General features: G+C 48.3%; 1 protein-coding gene across 1 annotated transcript in view; it reads right to left on the reverse strand.

Moving 5' to 3' along the window:
• Positions 1 to 16,507, reverse strand: part of PIWIL2 (piwi like RNA-mediated gene silencing 2) — a 217,895-nt gene that overhangs the window by 183,926 nt on the left and 17,462 nt on the right. The window contains exons 5-6 of the mRNA XM_044276975.1: positions 15,978 to 16,115; positions 3,368 to 3,478 (exon numbers count right to left, since the gene is read on the reverse strand). Coding sequence (XP_044132910.1) covers positions 3,368 to 3,478; positions 15,978 to 16,115 — 249 coding nt within the window. The remainder of the gene's footprint in view (positions 1 to 3,367; positions 3,479 to 15,977; positions 16,116 to 16,507) is intronic.

Genomic DNA, 16,507 nt, shown 5'->3' on the forward strand with positions numbered 1-16,507 from the left:
CCTAGGCGTTGAGGAAGCCGGGGCCTCGATTAATGAGGTGGCTGGAAAAGGTGCGCCGTTGGCGGGACGGAATCGTGGGAGCCCTCCATAATGAAGAAAACCAGTGAGGGGGGCTCCTGAGGTGGAGTGATGCTCAGGGAGGTGAAAAACTGGGGCAAAAGGAGCCCCAGGGGCCCGGGGGGCGGCCCAGAGAAAACACGGCCTAGTCCCGGCAGAAGCCGGGGACTAAAGTAGATGGGAGGCCGGGGAGTTGACCCGGGGGAGGCCGCAAGGGAAGAATGGCCAAGGAGAGGGCACCAGGGGCACGGGGGGAGGGAAAAGGAGGCCAGGGGGAAAAGGAAGAGAGGAAGGACCCCCTCCCTCTCCCAGAGAGAGAATTCCTCCCCGCCTGGGAGAGAAAGGATGGATCCCACCCCCTGGCCACAACAGGGGACCTCACCCAGGACCTCCTAACTCTAGGACAGGGACGCAGGTGGAATACTCACCCCATCGGCAGACTCAACACGGGGACTGTGGGAATGCCGGTATGCCACTGCGGATGCAGTCAATGGGGACTGGGTGACCGGCGAGGTAACTGGGTACACGCCCGCAGGGGGTGCAGCTAAAGAGGCAGCCCACGATGGAGTACCAGCCTGCAGCAGGTGAAAACCTGCAGAAGAGAGAAAAAAATGAGAAAAATAAAATAGCAGCAAGACCTGCAGGAAAAAAGCAGGTCAGGTCTGCCTCCTACTGCACTAGACAAAAAACTGGATAGCCTAGTGCTGTGGAGAGGGTATAGCCCACCTGGGCGGAGCCAACCTTTTTTTTTTATATCTAGTGCCTCCTAGTGGTAGCTGGGCATATACCCATGGTGCTGTGTCCCCCAATGCATTCAAGAGAAAACTGAACAACGGATCCGTGAAAAACGGACTGCAAAACACTGAAAAAGTGTTTGTGGGTAGAGTTGAAGAAAAATCTGTATTCATACCCAAGTGAGTCGATCAGTATGCACCAACATTGGAAACGCGTAGAAGAGACCTGGGAACAGATTTCAGTCGAGACATGCTTAAATCTGATCGAGAGAATTCCCAGAAGTATTCAACAGTGTTGAAAGCCAAAGGTGGATTTACTAAATACTAACATAAAAATTTTGAATTTTGGGAGCAAAAACAGTGACAATACAGTTGCATTACAATAATCTGCATAACTATTCATATGCTAAATAGATGCAAGTCCAGCAACATGTGCATGACCATTCTCTTCCTCTTCATCATTTTAGTAGGCAGGTCATGCCCACAAGTAGTACAGAGTCATTGTTGGTCATCATCAGCAGCTGCCTCTCCTGCTCTATTTCTCCTCTTTTCCATTGTCAGTCAACATCCTCCTGGCCAAGTTGACGGCAGTGCAGTCGCTGCCATACCACTTAGTGGACTCCACTGCCTTTAGGGAGCTCATGACGTGTGCTCAGCCTCGATGAAGGACAGCTAGTTGCCATTACAAGTAAGCTGTCGCTGCTTTGTACTCTCACATGGCAGAGAAAGTCAACCTCTCCTTGGAATTGTCTCTGTGTGGCAAAGTGCACGCCACCATCGACACCCGGAGGAGCAATTACGGCCAGGGACAGTCACATCTTTCATGGCCCATTGGGTGGATGTTTTGCACTGCAGTGGTGACTGAGCACCGCCGCAACAAGGCCAGTTGCTGACACCCCCAGGTCTGGGTCCATCACCAGGAGCTTATCCATTTCCTCCTCAATGGACATCCCAAACAGAGGCAAGGCAAAGCATTGCTTCCACTCTCCCTTCCCTCCTTTCATATGTGCAAACTGAAGTGTTGTCATGTTGTCCTACAAATTGGCAATGTAGTTAGTGACAATGGCAGGAATGGTCTGCCTTTGCACCGCTTGATCTACAAAATTCCAACTTGCTGGAATTCCACCTACCAGCATCTGTATGAGCAGAGTAAAGTGGTCAATGATTACATTATGTTCAAGTCCACCACAGCAGGGAGCACTCCTTAGTTCTACCAGATTTATGAGCACGCACAACAGCAGCATCAACTACGTTATCCTGCTGATACTTTTATTAGAACAAATGCTCACGCTTCTTCCGATACCGTGTTTGTTAACACTGGCAGACATCTGTCCCCAAAAAGGCATAATTTTTGGACTACTGATTTTTACTTTAAAGGGCATTTTATTCTTTTTGCAGCTCATCATTTGTATACATCCAGAGTAAATTATTGGTAAATCATTAGTATGTAGGCAAATGAGACATAATTCCCGGACGTTTCGGTCTGGTACGACCTTCCTCAGCGGGGTCTTGGTGGCAGGGCAGTAAGTCAGACGCTGGATTGACAGGGCCAGGTAGGATGACGTGAACACTGCCTGGCCCTCTCAATCAACATGATGTCATTTGCATAAAATAAAAGCAAATTTTTCACAAAAACGGAGGCACATAGAAGAGAAGGGATAAAGACTGTTAGCTTCAGCTGACATTAGAACATGTATGAAGTCAAACAGTGTAATAAGGATGTTCCTGAAGACAGAAGTCCTGTAAAAAAGCATTTAAAAAATCTGACAATGCAGTGCACTACTAAACGGGCTGTTTGTTACCACTGGCTACCATCCATAGCTATATAAGTCACTGTCACAGTGACATAACTAATGCGGTTTGGTCATTAAATAGCTAGAAAGGTGTTGGATACAGTTCTAGGAGACCTTAGTGTCATACATGAACTTTCAGAGCAATCGGGGCACTTCTGATTCCTTCCACATCGAATTTCGGGTGAGATTCTCTCACCTTAAATCATAAACAGGCCCACTAATATACACTTAAAGGGGTTGGCCACTTTATGGCTACTGTTGACCAATGTGTTTATAAGAGGACTTTATGGCACTTACTAATATAGCCTTAGATGATATTTTGCACCATTTCCTATATTTCATAAAGTATTCCTCCTTTTTGGCCAAGTCTTTTGTGCTGTCCCCAGAGAGGCCCTGTCCATAAAATGGCTGATACGTTACACCTGCACTAAACTGTCAACACTGCAAGTGCAGATGGCAGATGTAATGTATTTGTGTGGAGAAGGCTGAGTGATGTGTCTGGAGTTATTTTTGCCTGGTCACATGACCCTCCATCAGCGGCCATTTTATGTCTCGTGTGTGGACAGCACAGAATATTTGACCAACATAACTTATAAAATAAAGCAAACGGCACAGAAAATCGTGGCCATCCCCTTTAAGCCATTAAAAGAGGTTAAAATGTAAGAAACTCTTTAATTCCTCTAATAAAGTCTATGTACCAATTAAAATGTGAGTGCATGCATTTACCTATACCATCCAGAGATTTTGCACTTTATTTAAGAAATGTGGATTATAAATGCTTACGTAAAGGTGACGTGGTACTGATACACAGCTTCGTATTTGCAGCGAATCTTTATTAGGTTAACGGCAAGTGGAATGGTGTTCCCCTTGCAGCCCTGTTTAATCAGAGGTTCTCTGTATAAAAAAAAAAAAACACACACAGTAGTTAGGGGGGAAATAAATAGATGTACAGGGGGGGATTCATCAGGGAGCTGCTTCATGGCTCAATGTGTAGCCCTTATGTCTCTGTAATCTTATTAAAAAGGCTCAGAATTTACAGTGTCTTGCAAAAGTATTCAACCCACCCCACCCCCCTTGACTTTTTTCAGGTTTTGTTACCTTACAGCCTTAAAGGGGTTATCCGACTTAAATAAATGTATTCTAATTGTGCTTATTGTAGTCCAGTGAAAGTTTCTTCAAATCACTTTCATAACCTATCTTTCTCTGTTTGGCCAGCCCCGACGTCAGCAAGCCGGCTCTGGCACCGACGTCTCGTTTACAGGCTTCTCCCTGCTTGAGGAAGTGGCCAGGCTCTGTAAACGAAACGTCAGAGCCTCTGGTGCCCGCCCCTCTCCAGCTCTCCTCACTGCCTCGGCTCTGGTATGCGATCGCTCATGCTCAGTACATACCAGAGCCGAGGCGATATCTTCTCCGGCAGCAGGGTATGTTTTTCCCTCCTGCACACACTGGGGCTAGAGGTGCCAGTCTGTAAACGTTCCCCTCTGCATCTGGGGATCGTTATTACAGCCCTGCCCCCCCCCCCCCCCCACTAGTACACATTATATAGTTACCACCCCCTGGGAAAAATAAATAAATAATTGGCCATCTTTTTATTTGATTCAGCTATATAAAATCCATATCTGCCACCAATATATGTATTTATCTAAGCAATATCCATATTGAATATATATTTGAATAATATAGATATTGCTTAGATACAGATAATGCTAATGGTACTTTCACACTTGCGTAAGTGTATTTTCACACTAGCGGCAGGACGTATCCGACCGGCTGTTCACCCTGTCGGATCCGCCCTGCCGCTATTTGGCCGTGCCGCTGTACTGCCACTCCGTCCCCATTGACTATAATGGGGATGGGGCGGAGCTCCGGCGCAGCACGGCGAGAGGTCGCAGGACTAAGTCTACTTTCACACTTGCAGCATAGTGATCCGGCGAGCAGTTCAGACAACGGAACTGCCTGCCGGATCCGGCATTGCAAAACAACTGAAGGATGGATTCGTCCTTCCAGTCTGCGCATGCACAGACCGGGAAAACTGTGAAAAAGACTGCCACACGGATCCATTCATCCGCATGACAAGCAGATAGACGGATCCGTTCTCGCAATGCATTTCAAGACGGATCCGCACCTGGATCCGTCTACAAATGCTGTCACTTGTCACACTGATCGGCGGATCCGGCGAGCAGTTCCGACAACGGAACTGCCTGGCGGATCTGGCATTGCAAAACTGAAGGATGGATCCGTCCTTCCGGTCTGTGCATGCACACACCGGGAAAACTGAAAAAGACTGCGAGAGGGATCTGTCCATCCGCATGACAAGCGGATAAACTGATCCGTTCTTGCAATGCATTTCTAGATGGATCCGCACCTGGATCCATCTACAAATGCTGTTAGTTGTCACACTGATCAGCGGATCCGGCAGGCAGCTCCGACGACGGAACTACCTGCCGGATCCGGCATTGCAAAACAACTGAAGGACGGATCCGTCCTTCTGGTCTGCACATGCAGAAACCGGGAAAACTCTGAAAAAGACTGCCAGAGGAATCCGTTCATCCGCATGACAAGCAGATAGACTGATCCATTCTTGCAATGCATTTTTTTTTTTGCAAAGTGCAGAGCAGGGTGAGGGAAAGGTCAAGTTGTTCACGCCCAGAAATATTCATGAGGCAGAGCTTAGGCTTTGTTGTGATACGCCCCCTCAGCATGTACTTCAGCATGTAAACACAGCAATAACAGAACCATGAAAAGGTGTAAATCTGGGTTTTAACTTGATGAAATCTAGCTTAACCAAATTAGGGCTCTTTCACGCTTGCGTTGTCCGGATCCGACGTGTACTCCATTTGCCGGAATTAAACGCCGGATCAGGAAAAACACAAGTGAACTGAAAGCATTTGAAGACAGATCCGTCTTCAAAATGCTTTCAGTGTTACTATGGCAGCCAAGACGCTATTAAAGTCCTGGTTGCCATAGTAGTAGTGGGGAGCAGTATACTTACCGTCCGTGCGGCTCCCGGGGCGCTCCAGAATGACGTCAGAGCGCCCCATGCGCATGGATAACGTGCCATGCGATTACGTTATCCATGCGCGTGGGGCGCCCTGACGTCACTCTGAAGCTCCCCAGGAGCCGCACGGACGGTAAGTATACTGCTCCCCACCACACTTTACCATGGCTGCCAGAACTTTAGCGTCCCGGCAGCCATGGTAACCATTCAGAAAAAGCTAAACGTCGGATCCGGCAATGCACCGAAACGACGCTTAGCTTAAAGGCAGGATCCGGATTAATGCCTTTCAATGGGCATTCATTCCGGATCCGGGCTTGCGGCACGTGTTCAGGATTTTTGGCCGGAGCAAAAAGCGCAGCATGCTGCGGTATTTTCTCCGGCCAAAAAACATTCCGGTCCTGAACTGAAGACATCCTGATGCATCCTGAACGGATTTCTCTCCATTCAGAATGCATTAGGATAAAACTGATCAGGATTCTTCCGGCATAGAGCCCCGACGACGGAACCTATGCCGGAAGACAAGAACGTAAGTGTGAAAGAGCCCTTATATGTATATCCTGATGGATTTTAAGAGGTTTTTTTTATTTATTTTTTATTAACTCGGATAACCCCTTTAGGCTCAGTGTTTAGTTAATCTGAATTTTATGTGATGGTTCAGAAGACAATAGTCTAATTTGGTGAAGTGAAATGAGAAAAATATATAAATAAAACTATTGGTTAGAAATAGAAAACAGAAAATTGGCATGTGTGTATGTATTCACCCCCTTTGTTAGGAAGACCATAAAAAGCTCAGGTGCAACCAATTACCTTCAGAAGTCACATAATTAGTGAAATGATGTCCACCTGTGTGCAATCTAAGTGTCACATAATCTGTCATTACATATACACACCTTTTTTTAAAGGCCTCAGAGGCTGCAACACCAAAGCAAGAGGCATTACTAACCAAACACTGCCATGAAGACCAAGGAACTCTCCAAACAAGTAAGGGACAATGTTGTTGAGAAGTACAAGTCAGGGTTAGGTTATAAAAAAAAAATATCCAAATCTTTGAAGATCCCCAGGATCACCATCAAATCTATGATAACCAAAGGAAAAGAACATGGCACAACAGCAAACCTGCCAAGAGACGGCCGCCCACCAAAACTCACGGACCAGGCAAGGAGGGCATTAATCAGAGAGGCAGCACAGAGACCTAAGGTAACCCTGGAGGAGCTGCAGAGTTCCACAGCAGAGACTGGAGTATCTGTACATAGGACGACAATAAGCCGTACGCGCCATAGAGTTGGGCTTTATGGCAGAGTGGTCAGAAGAAAGCCATTACATTGAGCTAAAAACAAAAAGGCACGTTGTGAGTTTGCGAAAAGGCCTGTGGAAGACTACCAAAATGTATGGAGGAAGGTGCTCTGGTCTGATGAGACTAAAAACTAGATTTTTGTAAAACTTACCAGTAAAATCTCTTTCTCGCTCTTCCTTGGGGGACACAGAAGACCTTGGGTATAGCTCAGCTCCCTAGGAGGAGTGACACTAAGTGAAAACTTAAGCCCCTCCTCCACAGCTATACCCTCAGCCTGGAGAGAGAGACTGCCAGTTGCGTGTCCAAGTAGTTAGAAAAGGCAATGTCCAACAAGTGGAACCAACAAGCCAACTACCCAACGGGGTAAACCAAGTCCGGAAACAGTGTAGAAAAAAAACAATGAATGGGTGGGTGCTGTGTCCCCCATGGAAGAGCGAGAAAGAAATTTTACTGGCAAGTTATACAAAAATCTTGTCTTCTTGACAATTTACTTGGGGGACACAGAAGACCTTGGGACGTTCGAGAGCAGTGCAAAAGGGGGGGGACCACAGCTCCAAGGCGAAGCACCCGAAGGCATCAAGGAACCACCGTCTGCAAAACCAGGCGGCCTAAGGCAGCATCCGCCGAAGCCCGAGTATGCACCCTGTAGAACTTGATAAGGCGTGCAAGGAAGACCGGTGGCCGCCTTGCACAATTGCGCGGCCGAAGCAAAATGTATCCAGCCCAGGAGGCACCGACTGCACTGATGGAATGAATGGTGACCCCGAAAGCGAAACCCTGCCCTTGGTGCGGTAACCGCAGCTATAGCCATTCTGATGAAGCGGGGGAAAGCCACCCTGGAGGCCGTCAAACCTTTGCGCAGACCTCCTGGAACCACAAGAGACCGAGCGTCGACAAGAGCCGGTGACCTCCAAGTAAAACTGCAAGGCCCGAACAACACCCAATCGGTGAGGTCTCAGTTCCCAGGGGTGGGAAGGGGAGGACGATGGCCTCCTTGAGTGAAAGGCATATACCACCTACAGAAGGAAGAACGGGACGTAGAAGAGTCCTGTCCTGGGGAAGGACAGAAGGCTCGTAACAAGAAGGGCCGCCATTCAGACACGCGTTTGAGAGACACGATGGCTACAGAAACACAACCGTACAGGACAGAAGGAGTAGAGAGAACTTCTGTAACAGCTTCTGAGGAAAAGCTTGGTGCGCTGAGAGCTCAGCATGTAGTTCCCAGAGCGGTACCGGGGGACGGTACAGAGGAACCAAAGAGCCACTCCGTGGAAGAAGGTCTTGACAGGCCCAAGAGGGGCCAGGGAACGCTGGAAGATAATGGACAGCGCCGATACTTGACCCTTCAAGGAACAGAGTCCCAGGCCCAGGCCGGACTGAAGAAGGACAGAACCATGGGGAGAGAAAGGCAGAGTGGGGGAACGCCCAGCTTCCCACAGAACCCCAGGTAAGAACTCCAAGTCCGATAATAGATCCTAGACGAAGCACGGCTGGGAGCGAACACTAGCGTGCCCGCTGGAATCGCCTGGGCAAGCGGGAAAAAACCCAATGTGATCAGGCGTGGACTAGTAACACGGGCAGAAAAGTCTGGCAAAACTGGTCCCGTCGGCCCCCGAGCAACGTCGTCTCGTATCCACCCGGAGTGGGGGAGCAGAAGGGCAGACGGAAGGACCTGAAAGGGTCTGCCCAACATCCGACAGATGCCAGGACAAGACAGGCTAAAGTCCATGTCGATGTTGCCACCAGAGGAAGGGGTTCTACCTTCCCGGTGTGGGAGATCTAAGGACAATCCTGACCGAAGGGTGGTCCTCCCAAGTTACCGCGAAGGTAAGTCTACAGCAGGACCATTGCCTAGAATGGAAAACGCAATCTGCACCCAAGCGGGAGACAGAACGCGGTAGACCCGGTAAATGGGTGCACAGCTAGTACAGCCAGTGTGAACGAGGGAGACGGTAGGAGGCCACAAGGAACACCGGAACCATCCAAGTGAACAACCATGCTCTCCCCAGAGGGGAGGGCAGTGAAGGAACAGCCTCTGAAGCCTGGCCAGGGCAGAAGCCACATCGGAGTGATATGCCGCAAGCAGGAGCCAAAACAGTGACGGCGAGAAAAAGCAGATCGAGACAGAGGCCGGCCTAACACCCTCCAACCGACAGGAGGAGTGGGTAACAGGGTAGTCATAGTAGGACAGCTCAAAAGCAGAACACCTGCTACTCTGTGAGACGCCCGGCTCACCGCCTCGCAGAAGGCGAATACCCTGAAGAACCCAAGGTGGAGGTCCCCCGGACCTGGATAAGCGAGCACCCAAGAGAAGTTGGGTGACCTTCCCGAGAGGAGCGGCCCGAACCTGGTAGCAGATCAGACTGACGCGCAGATGGCGCCAACCGGAAGGCCTCATATCACACTGCATCCGAAGAGGAGGAAATGGTAGTAGGCGAGGGGACCGCAGTCCCGCCAGAGCCAACGTAGAATTCGAGGGGCGCTGCAGACAGCACTCTCGACTATGTGACCACTAGCGAATGGAAACAATGCCGCGGGAGGACGAACGGGTAAGTATCTAGGAACTACGAACACCCCCCGGGCGGAAGGACCAACAAAATGAATGAGTACCACCCAGCTCGGTGCAGTAGCGAGCAAGTAGAGCCCGTCATATATATATATATATATATATATATATATATATATATATATATATATATATATATATATATATATATATATATATATATATATATAGTATATATAGTATATATCTCTGAATACATTGGGCATTCATTTGTTGTTTGTTGGACAACACCTTAGGCTTACACAGGTGGACAGAATGATCTCTTTAGAGAATAGCGCAAGGCATGCTGCAAGCACCGTATCCCAAGAGAAAAAACATGTCACAGGAGGAAGGAAGGCATACATACAAGTAGCCCCGTAAGCAGTGAGAAGGCCAACCCACCTACAGGAGGATAAGGCATACACGGCCCAAACAACGCACAAGAGCGTCCGCTGACTGGAGAGGGCGACTAATTCTGCCTATAGAAAAGGCGGCCTGCACCTGGCCAGCGCCGTATCCCAGGAGAGGGCAAGGGTCCACCTAGAAGGGGAACATGTACCTGGCCAGTGTCGTAGGCGGGGAGCGCAACATGCCGCCTATGGAATGGGGGCAGACATACGGCCAGCGCTACTAAAGGTCAGGCTGCAGCATCCTGCGCAGCCAATAAAAATTCAGATATTTCTCTTATATACATATATATTTATTTTATATCTTTTTTTTTTTTTTTTTTTTTTAAACACAACTTCTTAGAGGCAGGAAGGGGGTCACCATACAAGGGCACAGCCTCACTGAGAGGCTAGCCATCCTAGGGTCTCCTCCAGATGGGAGCCGGTTCGGTACCCAAGAGGTTAATAGGGATCCGACCTGAGGGCGGTGCAGCGATCCCCGTGGGGCGGGGGACCTCTGGCGGGAAGAATTCGCGCCTGGAGAGTTCCCGCCCCCTCCAATCGAGGCCGGAATCCTGGGGCCTAAATTTTCACGGTGCCCGGGAGGTACCGGCCGGGACCTGGAGGGAGCGGAGCGTGCATAATACCGGCCGCGGGAGCCCACCCCGCGGGCCGGAAGCGTCAGGGGGCCCGGGAAACCGCGCCGGAATGGCAGCCCAGTAGGCCGCGAAGCCTGGGACAGATTTTGTGCGGCACCCGGCCGACCGGAAAGCACCTACGGTCGGCTAGGGTCTGTTGGAACACCGCACCAGTCCATGCAGGCCGCGGGAGTCCACCCCGCGGACCGGAAACAAGGGCCCTGCGCCTCAGCCGTCAGGAGCGGCCCCTGGCCCTGAGCAGCGCCCGGTAAGGTGATGGGGGGGGGGGAGGGGCCCTGCGACCGTAGGGCTGAAGAATCCACTCTCTCACCAACAGCCGTCTTCACCCTCGGTCCGTTCCAGCAGGGTCGCCCCTTCAGATACTGGCACCGTAGTGGCAGGACGCTGGAAGAGGGACTTTGCATGCGGGCGACCCTTGCGCTGGCGGGATGCAGGGGAGCTGGGCTGCCCTGGTCCACCTTGCCTTCTGTGGGGGAGGCAGCAGTGCGGGTGACCGGAACTGGCGCAGCTCAACCCCGGGAGAAGCAGAGAGGTCTAGTGTGTCTCTGTTGTCCCTCATGGTCTGGAACAAAAAGAAAAGAAAAAAGTAAAAATCAAAATTTAAACAAGGAGAAAACAGCCCTGCAGAGGGGCTCTCAAGGCTGAGGGTATAGCTGTGGAGGAGGGGCTTAACAGTTTTCACTTAGTGTCACTCCTCCTAGGGAGATGAGCTATACCCAAGGTCTTCTGTGTCCCCCAAGGAAACTGGGGGAGAAAGATGCATGGTGCCAAATACAGGGATATTCTTGACCAAAACCTGTCCCACTCTGTGCGTGATCTGAGGCTAGGACGGAGGTTCACCTTCCAGCAGGACAATGACCCCAAACACACGGCTAAGGCTACTTTCACACTTGCGTTCGGGGCTCCGCTTGTGAGTTCAGTTTGAAGGCTCTCACAAGCGGCCCCGAACGGATCCGTCCGGCCCTAATGCATTCTGAATGGATGCGGATCCGCTCAGAATGCATCAGTCTGGCACCATTTGTCCTCCTGGCCGTGCGGAGGCAAACGGATCCGTCCAGACTTACAATGTAAGTCAATGGGGACGGATCCGTTTGAAGTTGACACAGTATGGCTCAATTTTCAAACGGATCCGTCCCCCATTGACTTTCAATGTAAAAGTCAAAATGGATCCGTTTGCACTATCATGAACAAACGGATCCGTTCTGCAAACGGATCCGTTCTGAACGGATCTAAGCGTTTGCATTATAGGAGCGGATCCGTCTGTGCAGATACCAGACAGATCCGCACCTAAACGCAGGTGTGAAAGTAGCCTAAAGCAACACTTGACTGGTTTAAGGAGAAACATGTACATGTGTTGGAATGGCCGAGTCAAAGCCCAGATCCCAATCCAATAGAAAATCTGTGGTCAGACTTAAAGATTGCTGTTCACAAGTAGTGTTGAGCGAACTTGTGTTTTAAGTTCGGCGTCTAAAGTTCGGGTTCGGGTTATCGAAGTATCCCGTTATGGATTCCGCTACCACGGACCATAACGGAATTTAGAATCCATAACGGGATAATTCAATAACCTGAACTCGAACTTTAGACGCCGAACTTAAAACACAAGTTCGCTCAACACTATTCACAAGCTCAACCCATACAACTTGAAGGAGCTGGAGCAGTTTTGCAAAGAGGAATGGGCAAAAACCCCAGTGGTAAGATGTGGCAAGCTCATAGAGACTTATCCAAAGCGACTTGGAGCTGTGATTGCCACAAAAGGTGGCTCTACAAAGTACTGACTTTAGGGGGTGAATAGTTCTGCACATTGACTTTTTCTGTTATTTTGTCCTATTTGTTGTTTGCTTCACAATAAATAAAAAAAAAAAACAACCATCTTCAAAGTTGTGGACATGTTCTGTAAATTAAATGATGCAAATCCTCAAACAATACATGTTAATTCCAGGCTGTGAGGCACCAAAACACGAAAAAAAGTCAAGGGGGTGAATACTTTTGCAAGGCACTGTAGCTATAATGAGTGTTTATGAGCTGTCAGGAGTTCAGAGATAGGGGCTACACATCGAGTGGCCAGAGCAGCGCCCTGACCGTCACTGTAGAAAAGAAAGCAACAATCTGCAGATACACTAAGGCCCCCTGCACACAATCAGGATTGTGTGCGGATTTGCGTGCGGAAAATCCGCACCGTAGGTCATGTACATTGTAGTCTATGAGAATTTGACATTCTCAATGCACACGATGCAGATTTTTTCCGCGCGGATTTTAAAATCCGCAGCATGTCAATAAAAAAAAATATTTTCTGACCGGATTTTCTTCATTCACTTAGTGAAATCCGCATGCGGAAAATCCGCACCGAATCCGCACCAAATCCGCACGCAAACCCGCATGCAAATCCGCATCAATTAATGCGGATTGACCGCACAGATTTGCCTGCGAACACCTGCGGATTTCAGTGCAGATTCTCAGCACATGAATCGTGAATGTGTGCATGTAGCCTAAAAGGGAAGTCTGTAGAACAAAAACTAGTGGAAGTTTTTAATAAAGACCAACTGAAAAAAATATGTATACTGACCCGATGTACCGCATGTCACAGGTGTGGGATCGCGGTACATCAGGTCAGTGTTTCCCTGCTTATGTTATTCTTCATCGACATCATTTAATTTAATGCACACGTCACTTTTTTACTATTTCAGCACTTTATCTATGCAAGATTAAGAAGCTCTGGAAGCTATTTAAATGAATGTATTTTACACATGTACACGTATGGCCTCATGCACACGACCGTTGTGTGCACCCGTGGCCGTTGTTCCGTTTTCCGTGATTTTCTGCGGATCCATTGACTTTCAATGGGTCCGTTGAAAACTCGGGAAATGCACAGTTTGTCATCCGCCTCCGTGATCCATGTATCCTGTCCGTCAAAAAAATATGACCTGTCCTATTTTTTTGACGGACAATGGTTCACGGACCTATTCAAGTCAATGGGTCCGTGAAAAAAAACGGATGCACACAAGATTGGCATCAGTGTCCGTGATCCGTGGCTGTAGGTTACTTTCATACAGACGGATCCGAAGATCCGTCTGCATAAAAGCTTTTTCAGAGCTGAGTTTTCACTTCGTGAAAACTCAGATCCGACAGTATATTCTAACACAGAGGCGTTCCCATAGTGATGGGGACGCTTCTAGTTAGAATATACTACGAACTGTGAACATGACTGCCCCCTGCTGCCTGGCAGCCCCCGGTCTCTTACAGGGGGCTGTGATCCGTACAATTAACCCCTCAGGTGTCGCACCTGAAGGGGTTAATTGTGCGTATCATAGCCCCCTGTAAGAGATCCGGGGCTGCCAGGCAGCAGGGGGCAGACCCCCCTCCCTCCCCAGTTTTAATTTTATTGGTGGCCAGTGCGGCCCCCCCTCCCTCCCTCTATTGTATTTATATCATTGGTGGCCAGTGTGCGGCCCCCCCTCCCTCCCTCTATTGTATTTATATCATTGGTGGCACAGTGTGCGGCCCCCCCCTCCCTCCTTCTATTGTATCTATATCATTGGTGGCACAGTGTGTGGCCTCCCCTCTTCCCCCCCCCCCCCATCATTGGTGGCAGCGGAGAGTTCCGATCAGAGTCCCAGTTTAATCGCTGGGGCTCAGATCGGTAACCATCGCAACCAGGACGCTACTGCAGTAGGGGAGGCCGCACACTGTGCCACCAATGATATAAATACAATAGAGGGAGGGAGGGGGGGTGCACACTGGCCACCAATGATAATACAATAAAGGGAGGCAGGGGGGGAGGGGGAGGCCGCACTGGCCACCAATGAAATTGAAACTGGGGAGGGAGGGGGGTCTGCCCCCTGCTGCCTGGCAGCCCCGGATCAGGGGGTTAATTGTACGGATCACAGCCCCCTGTAAGAGATCGGGTGCTGCCAGGCAGCAGAGGGCAGTCATGTACACAGTTCGTAGTATATTCTAACTAGAAGCGTCCCCATCACCATGGGAACGCCTCTGTGTTAGAATATACTGTCGGATATGAGTTTTCACAATGTAACTCAAATCCGATGGTGCATTCTAACATAGAGGCGTTCACATGGTAATGGGGACGCTTCAAGTTAAAATATACCATCGGATTGAAGAAAACTCAGATCTGATGGTATAAAAGGGACTCCAGACTTTACATTGAAAGTCAATGGGGGACGGATCCGTTTGCAATTGCATCATATTGTGTCAACGTCAAACGGATCCGTCCCCATTGACTTGCATTGTAATTCAGGACGGATCCGTTTGGCTCCGCACGACCAGGCGGACACCAAAACGTCTTTTTTTTTTCATGTCCGTGGATCCTCAAAAAAATCAAGGAAGACCCATGGACGAAAAACGGTCACGGATCACGGACCAACGGAACCCCGTTTTGCGGACCGTGAAAATGCATGAGGCCTATGTTATATGTAACTTTACGGATCATGTCTGTAATAGTTGGAATATGTTTATTGACACTATCATGTAATTTTTTAGATCAAGATATGTTTTTAATCCTTGTATTTAGATGTTAAGGAGTTAATGCACTAATTATGTATTTGTCACGTGATATGACGCAATCAGTTGTGGGTGTATATATATTGTTCACTGTGTCCTGTTACTTTGCTTGAGAAAAGCTCGGATACAGAGCCCAAACGTCGCCATTGCCACTGAGGTGAATAAAGTATTTTTTTTATTTTTGGAGTGCTGCCTTTTTCCTACCTACTGTTGTATTATAATAAATGGCAGCACCAACCTTACAATATGGGAAATAGGGTGCAAGCTCCAGTGGGAATAGTGTCCCAGGATAATATCAGTAAAAAACAGAGCAGCAGCTGTAGACGTATGATGTATGAAGGTGTTTAGTACTACGCAGGATGGGTGTGAAGAAGAGTGTTCAACAGACAGGAGCAGTACACCAATGGCTATGCTTAAGATATATTAATAATATAAATGATGTTGAGGTTCGGATCCGTTCCATCGCTCGGGTAAGTATTGGGTTATAGTTGGGCAGGGAGGGTTGGTCCTATGTTCATTAATTATAATGGATAGGAGGGTGGTTTTTACATGGTATACTGTGTAACTAGATTACTTGATCTTAGGTGCATCTTATGATATGCCTGTTGACATATTACATACTCATGGATGTTATTCTTTGGCCGATCATGTAATACTATGATACTATTGTTATCAACTGATGCATGTTTAATGTGCAGGCTATTTTCTTTCTTTGTATTTTTGTGATTTTCGAAAAAAATTCAAATAAAAATTATCTGATTTATAAAAAAAACACACAAAACAGAGCAGCACTCCAGTATGGTTAAAAAAAAATGCTGTTTATTCACCCAGTGGTGACGCGACGTTTCAGCTCCAACATGAAGCCTTTCTCAAGGCTTTTTACTGCTGAAATCACAGTCAAAACCTTTGCTCAGGTAATTCAGCACTAAAGCTGCTAAAACTGGGCAATCCCTTTTAGCAACGAAATACAATAGTCATTCCGGTTCTTATTTTTACCTCTTTTCCTCTTTGACAGCAGTTTCAGCAGGGGGACTCCCTCGGCCAGGAGGTGCGGTGACTGGGACTTGAGCCGTTTCTGGTCTTCCTATCCCCCTGGCAAGAAAGCTTGGCACTGACTGTTCTGCAGCAAGAGAGCTGTGAAAGCAGTCATATAAACATTATATTATTTGCATTTACCTGAGCCGAATAGCAATGTATTCATAGCTGAAATAAACACACAAACAAACAAGATTTATTCTGAAAGTTTATAATAATCATAAAACGCCTCCCGAAGAAGCGCGTCTGCGAAACGTACGTCAGTAGCCCAGTTTGGTCAGTATTTTATGCTTTATTATCGCTTGCTCCTTGTCTGTGGTAACACTATTACATGCATGTGTGTGTGTGGGAAGGGAGGGGGGGGGGGGTTTGGGGATGAGGCTTTATAGAGTGTGCCATCTGTACCGTTAAGAATTCTCATTGGAGGAGATCATTTTTACCACATTACTGCTCTTTTCCTCCTTCTCCCATTACGGATTACATGATTAACT

The sequence above is a fragment of the Bufo gargarizans genome, chromosome 2 (genome assembly GCF_014858855.1).
Source record: "Bufo gargarizans isolate SCDJY-AF-19 chromosome 2, ASM1485885v1, whole genome shotgun sequence".
NCBI lineage: Eukaryota > Metazoa > Chordata > Amphibia > Anura > Bufonidae > Bufo > Bufo gargarizans.